At 37.8% G+C, this 23,178-nt stretch overlaps 1 protein-coding gene across 2 annotated transcripts; it reads right to left on the bottom strand.

Annotated features, from left to right (window-relative positions):
• Window positions 1-831: 831 nt before the first annotated feature.
• Window positions 832-22,871, bottom strand: LOC124355254 (neuronal acetylcholine receptor subunit alpha-3-like). 2 transcript variants are annotated; one of them, XM_046806301.1, is made up of 10 exons: window positions 22,707-22,871; window positions 20,169-20,368; window positions 19,181-19,225; window positions 9,213-9,322; window positions 8,031-8,235; window positions 6,454-6,687; window positions 6,105-6,183; window positions 5,344-5,496; window positions 3,363-3,547; window positions 832-1,055 (listed from the first exon to the last, which is right to left on the bottom strand). In XM_046806301.1, exons 1-10 carry the CDS (start codon window positions 22,741-22,743, stop codon window positions 900-902), a joined length of 1,404 nt encoding a protein of 467 aa, XP_046662257.1. In that variant the 5' UTR covers window positions 22,744-22,871; the 3' UTR covers window positions 832-899. The 2 variants fall into 2 exon arrangements, with proteins under 2 accessions (XP_046662257.1, XP_046662258.1); XM_046806302.1 differs by having other exon boundaries at window positions 3,375-3,547; window positions 22,707-22,868.
• Window positions 22,872-23,178: the final 307 nt, after the last annotated feature.

Here is a 23,178-nt window from a genome sequence, read left to right as displayed (position 1 = left end):
TCAGAAATATTTCACTCAAGTCACTTGTCTGTGGCAAGGTCAGAAATATTTCACTCAAGTCACTTGTCTGTGGCAAGGTCAGAAATATTTCACTTGTCACTTGCCTGTGGTAGGGTCAGAAATATTTCACTCAAGTCACTTGCCTGTGGCAAGGTCAGAAATATTTCACTCAAGTCACTTGTCTGTGGCAAGGTCAGAAATATTTCACTCAAGTCACTTGTCTGTGGCAAGGTCAGAAATATTTCACTTGTCACTTGCCTGTGGTAGGGTCAGAAATATTTCACTCAAGTCACTTGCCTGTGGCTAGGTCAGAAATATTTTACTCAAGACAATAGGCAATAGACAAAGTCACTTGCCTGTGGCTAGGTCAGAAATATTTCACTGAAGTATAACTTGCCTAGTCGAATTTATAAATTGGTAAAGCAAGTCCCCATAAAGATGAACCCAAAGAATGCTACTGATAGCGAGTAGAGAGGGATGATTGTGATGGATGTTTAGGATGAGGCACCTTATAATAGTGACCTTTCAGACCTTGACTTGCAGAGCAAAGAAAACGTCTTTTTTGGTTGCATCGACTGATAAGAACACTACTAGTCCCTTCTTTCCAAGTGACAATTGGCACAGGGTGAGAATACTCCATGCTAAACTTCCTGAATGGAATTTCAACAAGAGCAACCCTTATTGGTTTCTAAGCTTCCTGAAATTCCTGGTCCTTAGAATGTGCATAATATAACTTAGATTTAAGATTTCTAGCTCCTTGCCTGAAATCACAAAACAAGAACCAATGTAAAAAATTGGAAACAAATAAAGGATGTACAGAAAACAAGAGTAAATGGTTTATCAAACATTTATTGTGAAAGCTATTGTTTGACTTACAAAATTAGAATGTTACCAAGACACTAAGGAGTAAGCCTCATGAAGAAGTACATGTAAGCAAGCAGAGAGAAGGCAAACATTAGTCGGTCGACGAGGGTAGTTAGTATGCGCCATTGCTGCTCCACACAGTCTCTGTGGATCACAAGGGAAGACTCGTCTTCATCGCCTGACGTTCCCGACTGAAATAATCAGACAATTAAAGTGGATTACATCTTCATTTTGAAATCTTTGGGGAAAAGAATCATTTCCTCCAAAATGTTATACTTGTTGTTTTTACAAGATGTTTGACTACTATAAACTCTTTTACGATATTAAATTAAAGATGTAATAAATATATTTTAAATTTATTTTTATACATAAAGTAAACAAACAATTACAAACACCAAATACCCAATTATCAATCATAATTCTATATTAAATTATTTAAATTTGTTCTCTAAAAATTAATTTATTGAACAGTGCTTTAAAATATTAGTGACGCTCATCATATTGTCTATTCAAAAAGCAACATTTATATATAACACCTATTTTAAAGTCTAGATCCTCTTCTGATATTAAGAACTATCACCCTATAATTATCCAGTCAATCCTGGCTAAGGCCTGAATCGCTCGTCCTTCCAAGATTGATGTTCAACTTCAAAAGTGTTATCAACATGGTTTTGTCAAAGGGCATTCAACCACTTCAACCCTCTTATCTTTTCAAAATAGTATCCTCAAAGCATTTTCTAACACCCACCAAGTTGATGCCATCTACACAGATTTCTCGAAAGCATTTGATCGAGTCAGTCACAACCACCTTGTTGCTAAGCTCAGAGCTGTTGGTGTCGGTGGGGCGCTCTTGTGTTGGCTGGGATGTTATCTGCAGGATCGATTTAATGTCACATCTTATACAGTAATGTATTTAAGTTAAATATTTTTCCCATTTATTATTTACTACTACCACTAATAATTATTTTAATTTATTGTTAGTTATGCCTAAGATTTAATTTAGAGTCCAGTTGCATGTTTGGTTTGGCCCTTTTCTTTTAAGTATTATTTAGTCATCTTATCATAAGTTTATAAATGTAAATTGGTTTATGACCGTTGAAAGGAAATAAATGGACAGGCTGGAGTATGGACCAGAATATTATAAAAATATAGGTTGTTTTATAAGTGTTTAGCTTGTTATACACTTATTTCATTTTGAAACTGAAAAATGTAAGATGTAAACTAAATATTGACACATTGGTTGCTTATATTCCTTATAGATAGTACTAGCTGTTTCCCGCGGCTTCGCACGCGTCTCTTAAGCTTTGCCCGTATATTTCTTTGCCTTCAAATAGTGTTTGGATATTTTAATATACGTAACTACTGTGTTGTAATTGCAGTTTATAATGTGCAGGCGCTTTGATAACTTTTATATCTTGCAGTACAGCCTGGTGGTTAGTTACATCAATGGGCATTGCGTATAAACCTTCTACATAGAAAAATACAAATTTTCATAGTGATCGGTCCAATAGTTTCTGAGTCTATAAAGGACAAACACACAAACATTCATTTTTATATATTATGATTGCAGAAACAGTTTAAACAAAATTTGTCGTTTCTCATGCTTTAAAACTATAAGTGTAAAGAAATTTATATATAAATATATTTTTTGTTGCATTATATATGTTTACAAAGAACAGCTGATTAAAAATTTGAAAAGACTCTTTCACTTAATAACATATGTTTGCTGCAATGCATTTCTTACGGGTATTTCTGTAACCAGTGGGGCGGAATCCTGAATCGGGAAAGGGATAAAAAGTATCCTATAACCTTCTACAGATCAAGACGAACAAATTAAAAAAAAAAATTAGGCGAATCCGTCCAGCCGTTTGTGAGTGATGCTGTTACACACGAACAGTTTCATTTTTATATATATAGATACAAGGTAGGAGTACACCAGATCAAATGTTGCGTTAATAGGCTTCACTGACAATCAGCCAAATCCCATGTATGGACATGCAACTATGATGGAACTCATTTTTGTCTAAGTAAAACTGAAATTACATACAAAGTTCAAAGTCTACAGACGAAATCTTTCTCAAGATGTTTTGTGGATAGTTCGGCTCCATGTGTTACTATGTCACATGTCAAAATGTCAAGTGACCGTACTCGACTTGTTCACTCTAAACTTTTTCTCTGCTATCATGGTTACTCATAAGACCAATAGAATGTTCGCTGACGCTCAGCCAAATCACATGGAGTGACATGCACCATCATCAAACTCGATGTAGCCTGTATAGAAATAAGGCTACATACAAACATTCAAGTCTACAGATCAGTTATTTACAGTACTTTAGCCATATTTAACCAACAAAACATTGCAATTTTTCCTGGAAGCATCATCGTAATTTAGCTCTTACAATGCTAAAGTAACGTACATATCTACATTAGTCTAAAAAACCAGATAAAACTGACAGTCGAGTAAAGTAAATATTTGTAACTTGGCCTGTTGGTATTACTTTAAAAGTGACCTTGATAAAGATGTCATGAGGTAGCAAGAATTTGACGATGTGATTGCTGTTCAGGTTGGTAGTGACCATGTAGAGCCAGTAGGGTGAGGTAGAGGAAGTGCAGAGAGATCGGGAGATAACACTCCAAACCAGAGCAAGACCTGTGATCAGCAGAGAGTCCCGAAACAGCAAAACTGCAACAAATGGTAGATGTTTAACATGCCCTGAGGTTATAAGAATTTGAAGAGGAGCATAATATGTTAAATATTAATAAATTGTCTCAAAATGTGTTTGTAACGAGGCCAGATAAAGACAGAAATAAACATAATAAAATTATGAATCAACTAATGCAAATACATTAGTACGCTTTTAAACATAATGTTTCACGAGCCTCAATTATTAATTATTTCTACTGCTTGTTTATTCTGTGTTAACTACTCCATAATTCAGTCAGAGATTCAAGCTCTAGTACAGAAGCTAGAGACAATGCCAAAACTGTTATAGCCTGTATTCTGTTGTATCTGTGAGTGGGCAAGTGCATTTTGGTTTTAAGAAGTAAAAACCCAGTATGATTTGTATAAGAAAAATTATTCACAATTCCAAGTTTGTTGATACCATTCTTTTTCAACTTGGATTGTTTTGTAAAACTATTAGTTTCTCCTACTAACCTAAAAACTAGGAAAATACGTTACAATAGAGAGTATATAGGCTATTTTATGTTATACTAAACAGAGAAACTGAGCAGTCCCCTTCAGTAGTACAAATTTCTATTTGATTCTAAGGGTAAATTATTATATGTTTCTAAAATTATCTAATGACCAATAAATACTGAATACTGCAATCTTGGTTAAACAAGACAAACCAATAGACTGGAGTTAAGAAAGTGAGCCATAAGCATGTTTTCTTGTTATATAACGTATAGAGAAGCATTAGCATAACTAAGGAGATGAGGAATACAACCCCCCCAAACACTACAAAAATAAAAAAAAATTACAATAGCTATAACATTTGATTAAAATACAGGTGTTAAATGTTTTACTATTTATTAGGCCTACACTATTTATTTGAATTTAGATACATTCCATATTCCCAAATGTGCTCTTCTATGAGGTTCATCCCCCCCCCCCAAAGCCAACTCCTAGTTACACCACTGCAGAGAAGATTGTACCATTTCTGGGAGAGACGGTAGCTGCACGGTCTAAGGCATCTGACTTGAAGGTAGTACAGTTCTGATGTACAGATTAGTAATATATACTACTCACTTATGACTGGAAGACAGTACAGTTTTCTGAACCTCACACACATTCAGTAGTGGAGTTACTGATGTACAGATTAGTAATGTATACTACTCACTTATGACTGGAAGACAGTACAGTTCTCTGAACCTCACAGACATTCAGTAGTGGAGTTGCTGATGTACAGATTAGTAATGTATACTACTCACTTATGACTGGAAGATAGTACAGTTCTCTGAACCTCACAGACATTCAGTAGTGGAGTTGCTGATGTACAGATTAGTAATGTATACTACTCACTTATGACTGGAAGACAGTACAGTTCTCTGAACCTCACACACATTCAGTAGTGGAGTTGCTGAAGTACAGATTAGTAATGTATACTACTCACTTATGACTGGAAGACAGTACAGTTCTCTGAACCTCACAGACATTCAGTAGTGGAGTTGCTGATGTACAGATTAGTAATGTATACTACTCACTTATGACTGGAAGACAGTACAGTTCTCTGAACCTCACACACATTCAGTAGTGGAATTGCTGATGTACAGATTAGTAATGTATACTACTCACTTATGACTGGAAGACAGTACAGTTCTCTGAACCTCACAGACATTCAGTAGTGGAGTTGCTGATGTACAGATTAGTAATGTATACTACTCACTTATGACTGGAAGATAGTACAGTTCTCTGAACCTCACACACATTCAGTAGTGGAGTTACTGATGTACAGATTAGTAATGTATACTACTCACTTATGACTGGAAGATGGTCAAAGTTGGAATCAATAGCTCTCATCAGCCACTCTATGATGATCAGGTGACCCAAGATTGCGAGTCCTGGTAGGATTACTCTTGCTGAACATTGCACTTCGAGCCAGAACACGCTGAGAACCATCATCATCATCACTACAACATTCATTTTATGTCCACTTTAGTCATAGTGTATCAAACAATATCAGTTATTAAAAGTAACAAATATGGAAGATTCGTCATGTTCAATGTAAACAAAATGCATCATATAAATTATAAAAATCAATAATGCAATTACAAAGTTGTATAAACATAAGTTTAAAAATTAATGATTATGCTGAAAGAATAATTTTAGTCACCTAAAAGCTTGGGGGTTTGTTTTTGGTGAAGTTATAATTTTTATTTTTTAATACTAAATGATCTCCCATGCTTAAGAAAATGAACCAAGCAAAATATTTTCTTGGCATTTATGGTCAGTGATATGCCTTTCCTGAACATCCATTGGGTTTAATAGATGTGGCACATTGGTTTTTGCTGTACCAAGTATGGGTATCTGGAAGTGAACCGTCCTTGAGAAGTTGCAATATTTGATCTGATTTTGGAAAATGTGTATTTTCAGTATTTTAATAATCAGTACAGGATTATTGTTGCAGTGAAGGTGTTAAAAACAATTATTATAGCTAGAGATGTATTATAGTTTAACACATTGACTGTAGCGTACAAAACTCTTGTCACCGTGAAGGTGTTAACTGCACATCACATACCTAATGCAGGTGTAGCATACGTAACGTTATACGATGAACTGCGCCTCTCTATGACAAATGAGTACTCCATATCAGTTGTGTAGATATCCCTCTTGATGTTGGTTACATTACGGTTAAACTTGACTGACATCAGGTTCCAGGCTCCATGTGACCGGTAAAACTTGAGGGGATCAGTTCCCTGCAACCAGACAAATGAGTACTCCATATCAGTTATGTAGATGTCCCTCTTGATGTTGGTTACGTTACGGTTAAACTTGACTGACATCAGGTTCCAGGCTTCATGTGACCGGTAAAACTTGAGTGGGTCAGTTCCCTGCAACCAGACAAATGAGTACTCCATATCAGTTATGTAGATATCCCTCTTGATGTTGGTTACATTACGGTTAAACTTGACTGACATCAGGTTCCAGGCTCCATGTGACCGGTAAAACTTGAGGGGATCAGTTCCCTGCAACCAGACAAATGAGTACTCCATATCAGTTGTGTAGATATCCCTCTTGATGTTGGTTACATTACGGTTAAACTTGACTGACATCAGGTTCCAGGCTCCATGTGACCGGTAAAACTTGAGGGGATCAGTTCCCTGCAACCAGACAAATGAGTACTCCATATCAGTTATGTAGATGTCCCTCTTGATGTTGGTTACGTTACGGTTAAACTTGACTGACGTCAGGTTCCAGGCTTCATGTGACCGGTAAAACTTGAGTGGGTCAGTTCCCTGCAACCAGACAAATGAGTACTCCATATCAGTTATGTAGATATCCCTCTTGATGTTGGTTACGTTACGGTTAAACTTGACTGACATCAGGTTCCAGGCTCCATGTGACCGGTAAAACTTGAGGGGATCAGTTCCCTGCAACCAGACAAATGAGTACTCCATATCAGTTATGTAGATATCCCTCTTGATGTTGGTTACGTTACGATTAAACTTGAATGACATAAGGTTCCAGGCACCATGTGACCGGTAAAACTTGAGGAGATCAGTTCCCTGCAACCAGACAAATGAGTACTCCATATTAGTTATGTAGGTATCCCTCTTGATGTTGGTTACGTTACGATTAAACTAGACTGACATCAGGTTCCAGGCTCCATGTGACCAGTAAAACTTGAGGGGATCAGTTCCCTGCAACCAGACAAATCAAGCAGAAATGTTTGCTTACAGTTTGGGTTCAGTTTGAATTAAAACTCATAGGTATGTTGTTTATTACAGTAAACGTTTAGATAGATTATTTTTGTCAAGAATATGTAAAAGATATTTCACATAGGTTAAGATGTGACTTCTAGAAAGACTAAGTTTACTCACCTAAGAACAGCGTGTAACAAATAATCAATTCAGCTCACCCTAAATTGATATTATAAATAACAGTTTTCTGTTTGTGCTCCAAACCACAAAAAAAGAGGTGAACAAATACACAACCAACTGATTTTGGGGTTTATGTGTTTGATCATTGAGCAATTGAGCATTTCAATAAAAACATCTTTAAAAATTACATAAAAAATAGTGATGGTATTGAACAAATAAAAACAATTTGGATGTATGTAAAACTTAAAATGTCCTTACAGAACAAAATCGAACATGGCTGTTGACATAGTCCTTATCGTTCTTTCTGGCAATCATTTGTTTTGAGACTGGTGTAGATTTTTATTTTATAGTTTAATTACAAAGTAGTGAATATATGCTCATTCTTGTATGTATTAGTGCAAAATATCAACTTGTCAACTTAATTCAGGCACCATTTTAAACCTCGAATCATCAGTTAAAGTTACCTATATTTTTAAATTTTATTACTTACTTACTCTTTTAATTAATTCAAATATTCAAAGTGTGGAAATGATTGAATTTTGACAGAAAATTTTGCAGTTTTAAAAACTGCTACCTAAAAATTCTTATTGATAAGGCATTATGGTGTGTAGCTGCTTATGTACCGAAGTGTCCATGAAGTCCAAGTTGAGAACAGGTCCATGGTAGGAGCGGGGACGTAACACCACCTTGCACGAGTGGCGGTCAAACGGAAAGTATGTCAAGTCGATGTTGCAGCGAGTTGTAAGACTGGTGCTCATGGTACACTCGACATCACCGTTGGAGTGAACCAGACAACTCATTTGCTTGGTCATCGGATACGATTGTGGACTGACAACCACACAGTACACATTAGCAAAGTACACTTTCTCTTTAATATCAATATGTTAAACAATCATATCCTGTCAGTAAATTAATGACAATTATTGTCACACTAGTATGGTAATGAGTGTTACTGTACAAAGGTGATAATAGATATTTTTGCATGAGAGTGGTATTGTTATTACTGAACAAGTTTGGTAATGAGTGCTACTACACTAGTGTGGTAATGAGTGTTACTGCACTAGTTTGATAATGAGTGTTACTGCACAATGATGGCAATGAGAGTTACTGCACTTGTATGTTAATGAGTTTACTGCACAATGATGGTAATAAGTATTATTGCATTAGTGTGATAATGAGTGTTACTTCACTACTATTGTAATGATTGTTACTGCATAATTGTGGCAATCAGTATTACCACATGAGTGTGGTATTATTATTACTGCACTAATGTGTTAATGAGTGTTACTGCACTAGTGTGGTAATGCATGTTACTGCACAAGTAACACTCATACTATATAAGTACACAAAAATATACACGTTTGTGTTGAATATTATTACACAAGCGTGGTAATATTACTGCAAAAGTATGGTAGTGGCTATTATAATTAACACACTAGTCTAATAATGAGCCAATAGTTTATAATTTGATGAGGTGTAATAATAATTTAACTACAAGGTAAAGAGGGTCGAGTTCCTGAAATGTTTGCCTATTTTAAAGTAGAGACCCACTGAAGGAAATTTTTTGTTCTAGTTGAGTTTTTGGAACATCCCAAAATTGGAGTTTACTTAAATATAACAAATAGCACACCACACCATACAAAAGTCCGTGTGGGCCATTACATAACTTATTAGTAGTACATACCAGTTTTATTTCTTATTTACCATCTAAGTGATATTTAACAAGTACATTATTATTGACACTAAACAACGAGCAAGAGCAAGGTGGATTAAATTGAGGTTGCAGTAATTAATGTATGACTTACGGGTCGCTAACAAAAATGTCTGGCACCCAAATGTTGCTTGCATCAACATAAAATTCTTCCAGTCCTTCATAATCAGAACTGTTCCATGTTAGCAGTTCGTCTTTCCATTGCTGAAACAACAGGTTCCTGTGTTATTGGGTGTGTAACAAGTAACTGGTTACTCGTGTAGAAATATTACAAGTGTACAATACAAGTAACCAGTTACTCAATGCGCAATGAATGTCGGAAACAACAGTTCCTGTGGTATTGTGTGCGTAACAAGTAACTGGTTACTCGTGTAGAAATATTACAAGTGTACAATACAAGTAACCAGTAACTCAATGTGCAATGAATGTCGGAAACAACAGTTCCTGTGGTATTGTGTGCGTAACAAGTAACTGGTTACTCGTGTAGAAATATTACAAGTGTACAATACAAGTAACCAGTTACTCAATGCGCAATGAATGTCGGAAACAACAGGTTCCTGTGTTATTGGGTGTGTAACAAGTAACTGGTTACTCGTGTAGAAATATTACAAGTGTACAATACAAGTAACCAGTAACTCAATGTGCAATGAATGTCGGAAACAACAGTTCCTGTGGTATTGTGTGCGTAACAAGTAACTGGTTACTCGTGTAGAAATATTACAAGTGTACAATACAAGTAACCAGTAACTCAATGTGCAATGAATGTCGGAAACAACAGGTTCCTGTGTTATTGGGTGTGTAACAAGTAACTGGTTACTCGTGTAGAAATATTACAAGTGTACAATACAAGTAACCAGTTACTCAATGCGCAATGAATGTCGGAAACAACAGGTTCCTGTGTTATTGGGTGTGTAACAAGTAACTGGTTACTCGTGTAGAAATATTACAAGTGTACAATACAAGTAACCAGTTACTCAATGCGCAATGAATGTCGGAAACAACAGTTCCTGTGGTATTGTGTGCGTAACAAGTAACTGGTTACTCTGAGCTGGTTCAATACCTATATCTCCCCGGCTCATGTGTGTTTTATATAGTGTATGTGTGTGTGGTTTATTGGCTGCAGAGGCCACTGACCATTTGAAGGCGTTTGGCCTTTCCGGTAGAGTGGCAAAGACTCCGAGCCGTGGTGTATAAGTTAGGAGTAGCTCCAAGTTAAAATTTAGTTTAATTAAGTGTTTGTTAGTTTTGCGGAGCTGTTCTCCTTCTGACATGTGCGGCTAAGTTTACGGCCCCTCACTGATGAGGTCCAGGAGATGAGTTGATTTTCTGCTGTCATCTCTCCATCATGCGTGGTCGCAGAGAACCTTCGCTTTTGCGCTCTGCTGAAGGACGGCCACCATGATGGACATTGCTACTAGTCAACATCTGTGATACCCTGCTCATATTCTTTATTTATTTGTTATTGTTATTGTTGCCATTTATATAGTTTATATTTTGTTATTTAATTTTAAGTTAGTTTTAGATATTATTTAGTTATTTCTTGGATTTCATTAGGAGCCCGCCCTTAGCCGAAGGATACCGGGTGGAATTGGCATTTCTTGTTTCAAATTATGGCGTTTCTAATTTTTGTATGCAGGTGCACCTGATAAGGATTGTTTGAGGTATATACTACTGCAGGCACTTTTTATTTTTTTTTTAATTTTTTTTTTATTTATAGTATATAGGTATACTTATATATTTATATTGACTAGATAGGCCTATATTGTGTCTTAGTAAATGAACCTGAGTATGCTGACCACGGTGTTCTTTTTTTTTACCTAGTTTAGTTTTGATCCGGCATCCCGTTCGCCGCCATGGGCGCGCGCTTCCCTGATGGTTTGCTGTGGGTGTGCGAGCGGCGATGTACGGTTCCAATGGTAGCAGATCGTGGTTAGCTGCTCTCTCAGCTGTCTCTCAGTTCTGGTTTTGTTTGTTGGTGTAGGTTAGTGTTAGGTAGGGGGAGGTTAGAGTACACAACTTTTTTTCATTAGGAGCTCGCCCTAGCACAGGATACCGGGTGGAATTGGTTTAGTGTCTTGCTTCCTGCAGACTTACCCTTTGCAGGGAGCAAGGGACTCTAAATTGCTTAACCGCTAAATTTATCTAACTGTACTCTACTTCTCCCCTATCAATGTGTTGTTTTGTTATATTTATTGCTTCTGTGTTTGTAGGTTGTGGTTAGTGTATATTTGCAGGGTATCCTTCTATTAGGTAGCAGGTATTAAGTTCTTCACTTGGACCTCGTCAGTGTAAGCCTTTTGTGAGTTGAGTCCACTTAGGTTACTAAGTAATTGTTGCGTATGCTTTGTTGTTTATTGTTGTATTTATTTGTCTTAATTGTTTGGTATGGCGTTTTCCCTGGTGCCTGAACATCTACGCAAGCCCGAGTTGGTTTTTGAGGTCCTGGCGAGAGGACAGAAGCCCGAGGGAGATGTGAGGGCATTAAGGGCTCAATTACGGGCTTGTATAGCGTTGGACCGCAGCTGGAATGCAGAGTTCCAAATTAACACAGAATTTGAGTTTTGTAAAACCCGAATGGAGGAATTAGAAGACGATATTAATTTTGAGCCACTTCCCATGTCCGGGTCAGCAAAGGCTAGATTGGCATCTCAGCTTTTACATTGGCGTGACAGAATAGTTTTACTTATGTCAGCTCCTAGTTTAGACTCTGATATTAAAAGTTGGGCTTTTTCGGCCAGTAACAAATTAAAACAAGCCTTAGATGGTTTGAGTGAGGTGCGCTCGGTGAAAGAGAAGGGGGTACTATTTACCGCTGTCACTCCAACGGAGGTTCCCACTACCATTACTTTTGCTAACCATCCTCCGGCTCTTTCTTTCGAGCCTCCCAGAGTTACTATGTCTCCGATGGGTAGTGGCCCTCCTGAAGCGGCTGGTGAGGCATCATCTATAGTTGTGCCTTCCTTTTCTAGCTTTGGCAAACTGCCCCATCCTTTGGGGAGTGTTTTACAACACTTCCCCAGAGTTGATGGGCTTGACACTAATTTACTTATCCATTTCCTTCTGGAAGTTTTTAAGCTAAGAGAATTTCCTGGTATGACAGATGCCATGCTTATGCAGATTTTAGTGCAGTTTTCCTTAAGGCCGCTTTTTGATCGCCTTCTAGACTGCCTTAAGAGAGGTGCCACCTTTGACCAGTTCCACGCCGAGATCTTGGAGTTCTTTGTACCTGCTCGGGTTAGGGAGCGCTTGCGGGTGGAACGCGTTTATCGTCCTCAGGCACCAGACGAGACGTTGAGCCATTTTGTCGGGGAGATACGGGATGTAGCCCGGGTGTTGCGCTTGAGCTTGAGCGAAACGGAGTTGGTGAGCCTTATTTTGGAGGGCATTAAACCTGAAGAACGCTCCCGTTTGATTTTTTGTAGCCGTCCCGCATCTTTTGCGGATTTGGACCGCCTCTCCATCATCTCTAGAGGGGTTCAGGATGCGGATGATCAAAGGGAGGCCATGTCGAGGCATCTTCCTCACTTGCCTCCGGGGCCGGTCCATGCTCCGGTGCAGTCTGAGCCAGCAGCTGCTTCTTCCCGTAGGCAGCCTCCTACCTTTTATGGCTGCAAGCAAGTGGGACATATTAGACCGTTTTGTCCACTTAATAAAAAAAACTAGTAAGCTTGCGGACGAGTAAGCCCGACTCGTGCCGTAAAGGTAATTTTGAGGGCAAATATGTACCTGATTTTGATGGTAAAAGGGTAGCTGGTTTAATGCAGAACAGAAAGAAAACAGAAAGAAATAGACTTGGGGACAGTTATCATCGTTGGCCGAGAGGGGAGGTTGCTGCTCTGGCTGCGCAGGGAGTAAGGGCTGCCCGCTCAACCTGCCCACAACTGGATGTACTTGTGGGGAATGTGGTGCAGAAGGCCCTGGTTGATTCTGGGTCAGCACGCAGCCTGATTTCTTTGTCGTTTTTTGAAGATCTAAAATCCTCTGGGCTAATACGGCAGGTTGAGCCTAGTTCACTTATCTGCTGGACTGCTTCACGCACACCTTTACCTATTATCTGTAGTGCCCAGATTCACATCAAAATTAATTATTTCTCTTGGGATTGGAGCTTTTTGGTGGCTAAGGACCTGACTTTTCCTTTCATCTTGGGAGCAGATTTTATCGGAAAAACTGGCATGATTTTGGATTTGGCCTCCAGTCATGTTTTCTTTGCTTTCGCCAGGCGGGTGCTCGTTCCCTTTTCAGATGTCGAGTCTCGTGGGACTGCTGCCTTAGAGATGGAAGATAAGAGCTTGACTCCTCCTGACCAACTAGGACATCTTACGCTGAAAGAGGCTGAGGACATAAGGCAGATTTGTTCCAGTTTTCCTGAAGTCCTAACTGACAAACTGGGCACGACCAATCTCTTGGAATACGAGATTCGTCTTACAGACACCCGTCCTGTACGTTCCCATCCATATAAGCTTGCTCCGCCCAAGATGGAAATTCTGAGAAATATGATTGATGATTTACTTAAGAGTGGGGTAATCGAGCCGTCTTGCTCAAATTTTTCCAGTCCAGCGTTTCTAGTGCCGAAACCTAATGGGAAGTCCAGATTGGTCCTGGATTATCGAAAGCTCAATGCTCAGATAGAAATTGACTCCGTGCCTCTCCCCGATTTGCATTCTGCTTTCGACTGGTTTGGTAAGGCCAAGTATTTCTCCATTTTTGATCTTAATCAGGCATATCATCAGATTCCTCTAAAACACGAGTCTCGACCTCTCACTGCCTTTTGTGTGCCTTGGAATTTGTACCAGTTCACCCGAGTGCCAATGGGCTTGGCTGTGGGGGCCCAGACACTCACCAGACTCCTGGATTCTATCTTTCATGATGTCAAATTTAAGTTCGTGTTCAACTATCTGGATGACCTGCTTGTGTACAGTGAGAGTTATGAGGAGCACTTGACTCATCTAGAGGAAGTTCTAACTAGGCTGCGAGAGTCTGGCCTTACCGTCAATCCTGAAAAGGTGAGTTTTGCTCAGCCTGAAATATCGTTTCTGGGTCATCTTGTCTCTTCTCGAGGTGTTTGTATTGATCCAGAGAGAACCCAGGCAATCAGGGAGTTTCCTCCTCCTAAGGATGCCAAGGGGATTGCCCGTTTTGTGGGAATGATAAATTTTTATCGTCGTTTCATCCCCAATGTTGCTGAAGTGGTGGCCCCTCTGAACTCTCTTAGGAAAAAGGGTGCCAAGTTTGAGTGGGGTGAAGCGCAACAGACTGCTTTTGAGCAGCTGAAAGAGGCAGTGATGCAGCCTCCAGTCTTGGCTATGCCTGATTTCAGTCGTAAGTTCGTCTTGCAAACTGATGCTTCCTCCTTAGCCGTTGCTGCTGTTTTATCGCAAGAAGTAGATGGTATCCGGCAGCCCATAGCTTATGCTTCACGCACGTTAACCCCTTGTGAGAAGAAGAGTTGTTCTGTTTATGAGCTGGAATGTTTGGCTGTCGTGTTTGGAATTAATAAGTTCAGGCGTTACCTAGAACATAAAGAATTTTTGTTGGAAACCGACAACCAGGCACTTTCTTGGCTCCTTGCCCACCCCCGTCAGCTCGGGAAGATTGGTCGCTGGGTAGTCCAAATTTCTGCCCTTAAGTTCACAGTGCAGCACGTGCGAGGCACCCAAAATATCATAGCGGACACTCTGTCACGCATGTATCACTTACCCAACGACCACCAGAATTTATCAGAGCCGCCATGTTGTGGCGTGCTCCTAGACTTTCCTCTGGCATTTTCGGACATTGTTCCACACCAACTTAAGGATCCCGAGCTGACTGCTATCATCAATGAGCTTAAAAACGGAGGTGCCCACCCTCCTTATTTTCTGTACCGAGGTGCTCTATGCTGCCGTGACAAGCAGCGGAGAAAACCTAAGTTAGTGCTGCCAAGCTTTCTTGTACCGATGGTTTTTCAGTATTTTCATTCTTCTCCTGTGGGCGGACATCTAGGAATTCATAAGACCATCGCGAAGATTAGGGATCAGTTCATCTGGAAAGGTATGGACCGGGATATTGCAGCTCGAGTACGTTCTTGTGAACTGTGCTCGCTAAGCAAACCCGCTCAAAATACCAAGTTGGGTCTTTTGTCATCTGAGGTGGCGGAAAAACCTTTGGAGAAGGTTTTCATTGACTATGTTGGGCCTCTCCCGCGTAGCAAGTCCGGAAATAAGTTCCTACTTGTTTGTGTGGATGCCTTCTCCAAGTTTGTTTGGTTGTTCCCATTGCGGAGTGCTACCGCGCAGCTCACGGTGCAAGCACTTCGTAACCATTTTTTTCAACACTTTGGAATCCCCGCCACCTTAGTTTCCGATAATGGTTCACAGTTTGTCTCCAATATCTTTAAAAGAATGTGCTTTGGGCACGGAATCCGCCATGTGACTACTTCCCCTTTCTATCCTCAGCCTTCTCACGCCGAACGGTTTAATCGCAATCTTCGATCTGCTCTCATTGCCTTTCATGCGGAAAATCAGACCACCTGGGATCAACAACTACCTTGGATCCAATTTGCCTTTAATACGGCCCAGCATGAAAGTCACAAGGCGGTACCTTTCGAGTTATTATTTGGCTTTCCGCCAAACAACCCTTTGGCGAACCTTTGGAAAATTAGCGATCTTCTGCCACCTCCTGGTACTCCCAATGTGAAAGCCACTTGGGAGGCAGCCAGACGGAATCTCATTCGGGCTAGGGAGTTAGTAAGGAGGAAGTACAACCGAGGTCGTATTGCCAATCCCTTCCAGGTGGGGGATCTAGTTTACTGCAAGGCTCACCCAGTCAGTTCGGCTGTGGATAAAAGAGCTGCTAAACTTTGCTACAGGTGGACTGGTCCCCACCGCATCTTGAAGTTTCTGACTCCGGTGACTGCCCGACTGGGAGATCCTCAGTCCGGGAAGATTTTCAGGAAGGCGCACATATCCCATCTGAAGCCTTGCCGGAGTCATCCGTGATTTCTCTTTAGTCTGTGCGGGAGGGTTTTAGGTCCAGAGGCCTGATCACCTCTGCTCCTTCTTCCTGATCAAGGTTCCTGTTTTCTTCTTTGTACCCACGCAACTCTTGGAGGGATTTCTTGCCTCCAACTGGATTTTCTTGGTTTTACCTTCTGCAGACTTCAGGGTTTCCGGTTTATAATTCTTCAACCATTGGGGGGAGAGGCATTTCGTTTGGTTCTTCATTTTGAAGAAATTAACAGAGGGGAGTTCCTCCTTTTGGGGGGGGAGTCTGAGCCGGTTCAATACCTATATCTCCCCGGCTCATGTGTGTTTTATATAGTGTATGTGTGTGTGGTTTATTGGCTGCAGAGGCCACTGACCATTTGAAGGCGTTTGGCCTTTCCGGTAGAGTGGCAAAGACTCCGAGCCGTGGTGTACAAGTTAGGAGTAGCTCCAAGTTAAAATTTAGTTTAATTAAGTGTTTGTTAGTTTTGCGGAGCTGTTCTCCTTCTGACATGTGCGGCTAAGTTTACGGCCCCTCACTGATGAGGTCCAGGAGATGAGTTGATTTTCTGCTGTCATCTCTCCATCATGCGTGGTCGCAGAGAACCTTCGCTTTTGCGCTCTGCTGAAGGACGGCCACCATGATGGACATTGCTACTAGTCAACATCTGTGATACCCTGCTCATATTCTTTATTTATTTGTTATTGTTATTGTTGCCATTTATATAGTTTATATTTTTTTATTTAATTTTAAGTTAGTTTTAGATATTATTTAGTTATTTCTTGGATTTCATTAGGAGCCCGCCCTTAGCCGAAGGATACCGGGTGGAATTGGCATTTCTTGTTTCAAATTATGGCGTTTCTAATTTTTGTATGCAGGTGCACCTGATAAGGATTGTTTGAGGTATATACTACTGCAGGCACTTTTTATTTTTTTTTTTATTTTTTTTTTATTTATAGCATATAGGTATACTTATATATTTATATTGACTAGATAGGCCTATATTGTGTATTAGTAAATGAACCTGAGTATGCTGACCACGGTGTTCTTTTTTTTTACCTAGTTTAGTTTTGATCCGGCATCCCGTTCGCCGCCATGGGCGCGCGCTTCCCTGATGGTTTGCTGTGGGTGTGCGAGCGGCGATGTACGGTTCCAACTCGTGTAGAAATATTACAAGTGTACAATACAAGTAACCAGTAACTCAATGTGCAATGAATGTCGGAAACAACAGGTTCCTGTGTTATTGGGTGTGTAACAAGTAACTGGTTACTCGTGTAGAAATATTACAAGTGTACAATACAAGTAACCAGTTACTCAATGCGCAATGAATGTCGGAAACAACAGGTTCCTGTGTTATTGGGTGTGTAACAAGTAACTGGTTACTCGTGTAGAAATTTTACAAGTGTACAATACAAGTAACCAGTTACTCAATGCGCAATGAATGTTGGAAACAACAGGTTCCTGTGTTATTGGGTGTGTAACAAGTAACTGGTTACTCGTGTAGAAATATTACATGTGTACAATACAAGTAACCAGTTACTCAATGCGCAATGAATGTTGGAAACAACAGGTTCCTGTGTTATTGGGTGTGTAACAAGTAACTGGTTACTCGTGTAGAAATATTACATGTGTACAATACAAGTAACCAGTTACTCAGCGCGCAATGAATGTCTGGACTGCATATCTCTACAGCTGACAGTTGTGGTGCACAACCTTACTGTCAGTATGGTAAGTCTATAGGTCACATGAAATGAGAACGGTATAGTGCTTATATGTATTTTATAAATTATATTCATTATACTTTTTTTATAAGAAACTCTATATTGCACATAAACGATCAACTACTAATATTAACAGACAATCATACCAAGTTTTTAAAATGAAACCTTTATGGATTTGAGACAAATTCAAACATAAAACACAGTTTTACACTGCAACCCCACGTTAAGTGCAGTTGACTATTGTGCCCTCTACTAATATTAACAGACAATCATACCAAGTTTTTAAAATGAAACCTTTATGGATTTGAGACAAATTCAAACATAAAACACAGTTTTACACTGCAACCCCATGTTAAGTGCAGTTGACTATTGTGCCCTCTACTAATATTAACAGACAATCATACCAAGTTTCTAAAATGAAACATTTATGGATTTAAGACAAATTCAAACATAAAATTCAGTTTTACACTGCAACCCCATGTTAAGTGCAGTTGACTATTGTGCCCTCTACTAATATTAACAGACAATCATACCAAGTTTCTAAAATGAAACATTTATGGATTTGAGACAAATTCAAACATAAAATTCAGTTTTACACTGCAACCCCATGTTAAGTGCAGTTGACTATTGTGCCCTCTACTAATATTAACAGACAATCATACCAAGTTTCTAAAATGAAACATTTATGGATTTGAGACAAATTCAAACATAAAATACAGTTTTACACTGCAACCCCATGTTAAGTGCAGTTGACTATTGTGCCCTCTACTAATATTAACAGACAATCATACCAAGTTTCTAAAATGAAACATTTATGGATTTGAGACAAATTCAAACATAAAATTCAGTTTTACACTGCAACCCCATGTTAAGTGCAGTTGACTATTGTGCCCTCTACTAATATTAACAGACAATCATACCAAGTTTCTAAAATGAAACATTTATGGATTTGAGACAAATTCAAACATAAAATACAGTTTTACACTGCAACCCCATGTTAAGTGCAGTTGACTATTGTGCCCTCTACTAATATTAAAAGACAATCATGCCAAGTTTCTAAAATGAAACATTTATGGATTTGAGACAAATTCAAACATAAAATTCAGTTTTACACTGCAACCCCATGTTAAGTGCAGTTGATTATTGTACCCTCTTAAAACATTGAGATAACATCACATTAATTAACATTGTGAAATTAATTATCAGCAGATCTAGTACAACTCATTTTCATACCACACATCACATAGGGCAAACTGAAATTTTAACCCCCAGAACATGTAATTTAAGGAGATCATGTGTGATTTCAATACATGGAAAATGACCATATAAATTATGATTTAACACTATAAATACATATACATGTAATACAGGTATTACTCACCATAAAAAACCAAAATGACATCCACATTTGGTTTTTTTGTTCCATCTGAAACAGTACTGTAATATAAACGAACATTTTATATAAAAATAACAAATTTTTAGTTAAAAAAATTATGATTTTGTCTAAATTACATTCAATGCATATATAACAGATAGTGAAAATAAAAGCTAGAAATTCTACTGGACAAGCATGCATATGAAACTGTTGTTTTGAAATATAATTAATGCATAAGTTTGAGTAGCAATATGCTAAAAATAAATAAGTACAAATTTATCTAATAAAGAAATAAAAACATATATTTGTAATTATAGCTATAATAGTACCTACTATAGAGCACTGAAAACCTCTAAATCGTTACAATGTAAAAACACTTGAAAATGATAAGTTTTGTGTCCAGCAAGTAAATTAAAGCCAGAAAAGGGGCAAATTACATTTATTTAAAAAGTAAAAGAAGTCTGATAAACATAACTAATGCTTTAGATTTTATTTTCATTAAAATGGGAGAGGTTGTTTACGTAATTAACTACAAATTGTATTAACAAAACTAATTGTTTGAGCATAATCATCTTGTGTAAGTTAATTAATATGTTCATGACGACGTGTACCTTGTCGGGTTCATGATCTTTCACAACTGCCGTCATGTACCCAATCGGGTACAGACCAGGCTTTTGTAAAGTATGTCTTGTGCCTGATGGGGTTCATGTTGCTATGCATTTCATTATTGTGTTTTTATTGTTTGCCTCTCTTGGTGGTTTGTTAAATGTGATCCCTCGCTTAAATAAATACCTCAGACTACTGCGTACCCCGTCAGGTGCACAACTGCTTAATTTTTAAGGTAAATTAATTTTTTTATGTAAACGGTTACGGTCTTTTACCATGTTATTGAAAAATTCAATGGCAAATAAAAAGTCCGGAAAAACACATACGTCGTGAACGTGTTACAAAAATAATTGAATTTTCTTGACTGATTACAAAGTGAAAACCTTACAATCCAGTTGATATTGGTTGGGAAGGCAGATAGCTTGATGAAGGTCTGATTGGAATGATGGAGTACTGGACGCACTGAGGTGTCGTAACCACAAAACAGCGCCTTCTTGAGCCTGCCAGCATTAGTCTTCATCTTGTCATTACATGTCTTGGATGGTGGAGCGATGGAACCCGACAGGATGCTGTTGACGAGACTAACTCCTGGAATTACATCCATTTCAATAGATTTTTTTTGTCAGTATATATTTTTTTATAGGTAAAGGAGATGGCACATTTTGGAACGAGATTGTTTAATGTAAGTAAGTGTGTGCTCGATAATAATATAAAAGGTATCCTGACAGTAAGTTTGTCTAAATTAGAAACAAACAAAAACTTGTATAACAATTTAAAAATATATATTTAAATCCTTTTTGTGATGTTTTTAGTTTTATTACTGAACACAACACTGATAAAGTCAAACTGACTGGATATCATTGGTCTATCACTGAGCTAATCATCATACATTTATCCCCATACATGATGTAAACAATCAATTCAAGATTTTTTAAGAATTTTCTATGAATCTTTTGAAAATTTCCATTAAAACCCCTGAAGTGCCTGAAAAGAAAAACTTCACGCGTCGGAATGACTTCATGCAAAAAATCTCTTGTTTATACAAAAGATCTTTGCATGAAGACCGGTGCATTTTTAGCTGTCCTAAACTAGCAGCAACCTATTACAAAAACTATTGTACAATTGAAGAAGTACATTAGATTAGCAAAGCACAAGCGGAATGACAGATATGTCTCAGATGCGGAGGTCTAGTCCAAACCGATATTGGAGGTCATAACAGGAAAAGTTACAAAAGGAAACAATGAATACATACAGCTTGAAACTAATGGGGGTTCATGATGGATCTCATGATAATTCTTTTTTAACGTTGCAAAGGACAGCTCCCAATAAATCTTATGTATTAAATGCTTTGAAATCAAAACTCTAATCTAATAATCTTCAATGGTTTAAAAATTAATAATGACCCTAAAGAATACATGTTCAACTGGCTGGCATGGAGTCCCAGCATCTGTTATAAAAGCCTCTGCCCAACTAATTTTTCATCTATTGTCGACATCAATAAATTTATCATTAGAATAAGGTGTCTTCCCAGAAATTTGAAAGTACTCAAAACGCAAATTACTTAAAAAAATGACAAAAGCAAAATGTCCTACGATCGCCCTCAGTTTGGTCTACAATCTTTGAAACAATATTCCTAACAAGACTGTTCAATTTCTTAACATGTTTACAACGATCGTGATTTGAATATGCTGTATGTATTTGGCACTAAATAAATAAAATAAAAACCGTAAAAATATATTTCGTGTAAAAAGCATTAATAGCCATTCCAAAATGGTATGACACGTTTGATAAGTATACTGAAAATACGGCAACGTTAAACTCACCAAACAAATCATACAAAGTGTGGGGCTCTAGGGGCCCATGTCAGGCTGGGGTAATGGTAAGCAATGGGTCTCTAGAAACCTATATTGGGTTTTAAGAGTGAGTAGGGCTGTAGTGGGGCCCACATTGGCATGAATGTGTTAAAATATAATAAAATACTTTTTGCAGTTTCTTGATGAGGAACCCAATGTATCGTCTGTATTATGTGACCTCTCAAAGGCATTTGACTGTGTTAACTATAACATTCTTCTCAAGAAATTATATTTCTATGGCATTCAAGGAAAGGGAAATAAGTGGTTGACACTGTATCTTTTAAAATACAAACAGAGAGTACTTTATAGTGACGCATCTGGCACTACTCATTTACTCAGACTGGCTCATCAGTGACCATGGTGTTCCTCAGGGGTCTGTTCTGGATTCTGTACTTTTTATGCTGTATGTAAACAACCGCCACATTCTGTATTTGTTGCTTCATTTTTCTATCTTTCCCAATAAAACCTCTCATTATCTAAGAATTCATCTTCATTCTTCTAGAATCATCCAATCATACCAATTTGAGTTGTGTTAAAGTACCATTCTTTAAATTACAAATTAAATACACTTTAAATGAACAAATATGAAAAATCACAGAGGTTTCTATAAATGGCTATAATTGTATATGGAATTCAATGGTAAGTATCTATTATAGACCATACATTATAATTGAATGTATATTGTATTAAAGTTAAAAACATTTACAACTGTGTTCCAATATCTATTTTTGTTTATTTTAAAACTCGAAGAAAAGATTACATCCATAATTTAATTAACTAGGAACTTAAAATATGTATTGATTTTGTACTTAATATTTTGATTTTAGTTCTTCAATGAATTAAAATTATATTAAATTCACTTAAAACAATTAGAAGTTATATAAACAAACTTTGTTACATAGAGTAACAAAATTGTATTTATGAACAACAAATATATTATATATAATTTACAATAGCATTATTTTATTTCAACTTTAGGTAAGAAAATTACAAGTAATTTAGTTACGACTCTATAAAGCATTCTAGAAATTTGTAAATTTCAGTAAAACTAGTTTTATATCAATTGAACTAACCTGCACTTAGAAGTAGCACGGTAGAGAAGTAATACATTATATTTATAAAAGAACACAGTAGAGAAGGCTTATAAAAATTTGCAAAGTACTTGTATATTGAGATGGCGTTGGCTGGAGTTCAAGGAGGATCTCTTGACAAAGCAAGCAAGTCAACAATCAACAATCATCCCACAATGGTAACCATAATCTGCTCATCCTCCACTGTGTCGATTATCTCATCACTACAATTCCACTGCACCATTTTCCTCTGTACTTGTAGTCCTGTTAAATACACAACTACAAACAAAGATTTCTTATTGTATTCTTTTACTATTTCATTACATACAATGTGAAATGTAATGTAAAAAATGCACAAGATAACATTACTACAGCTATTACTATATTTTATTAGGTAATAAAAACACAACTAATTAACAATAAATTATGCTTATTTAAAAAATCTTTCACCAATTCAATTTGATATTTGATTTTG

The sequence above is a fragment of the Homalodisca vitripennis genome, chromosome 2 (genome assembly GCF_021130785.1).
Source record: "Homalodisca vitripennis isolate AUS2020 chromosome 2, UT_GWSS_2.1, whole genome shotgun sequence".
Lineage (NCBI taxonomy): Eukaryota > Metazoa > Arthropoda > Insecta > Hemiptera > Cicadellidae > Homalodisca > Homalodisca vitripennis.
Note: the sequence above shows the minus strand (reverse complement) of the source record. Positions and strands in the feature narration are given on the sequence as shown.

Bases quoted from the DNA above. Each gene is read 5' to 3' on its own strand.
- LOC124355254 (XM_046806301.1), bottom strand. From the start codon at position 22,743: ATGTATTACTTCTCTACCGTGCTACTTCTAAGTGCAG. The intron at 5,497-6,104 runs GTATGTGATGTG...TGAATGTTGTAG, and splicing joins GTATGCTACACCTGCATTAG to TGATGATGATGATGGTTCTC. The intron at 3,548-5,343 runs GTGAGTAGTATA...CATTTGTTGCAG, and splicing joins TGACCATCTTCCAGTCATAA to TTTTGCTGTTTCGGGACTCT.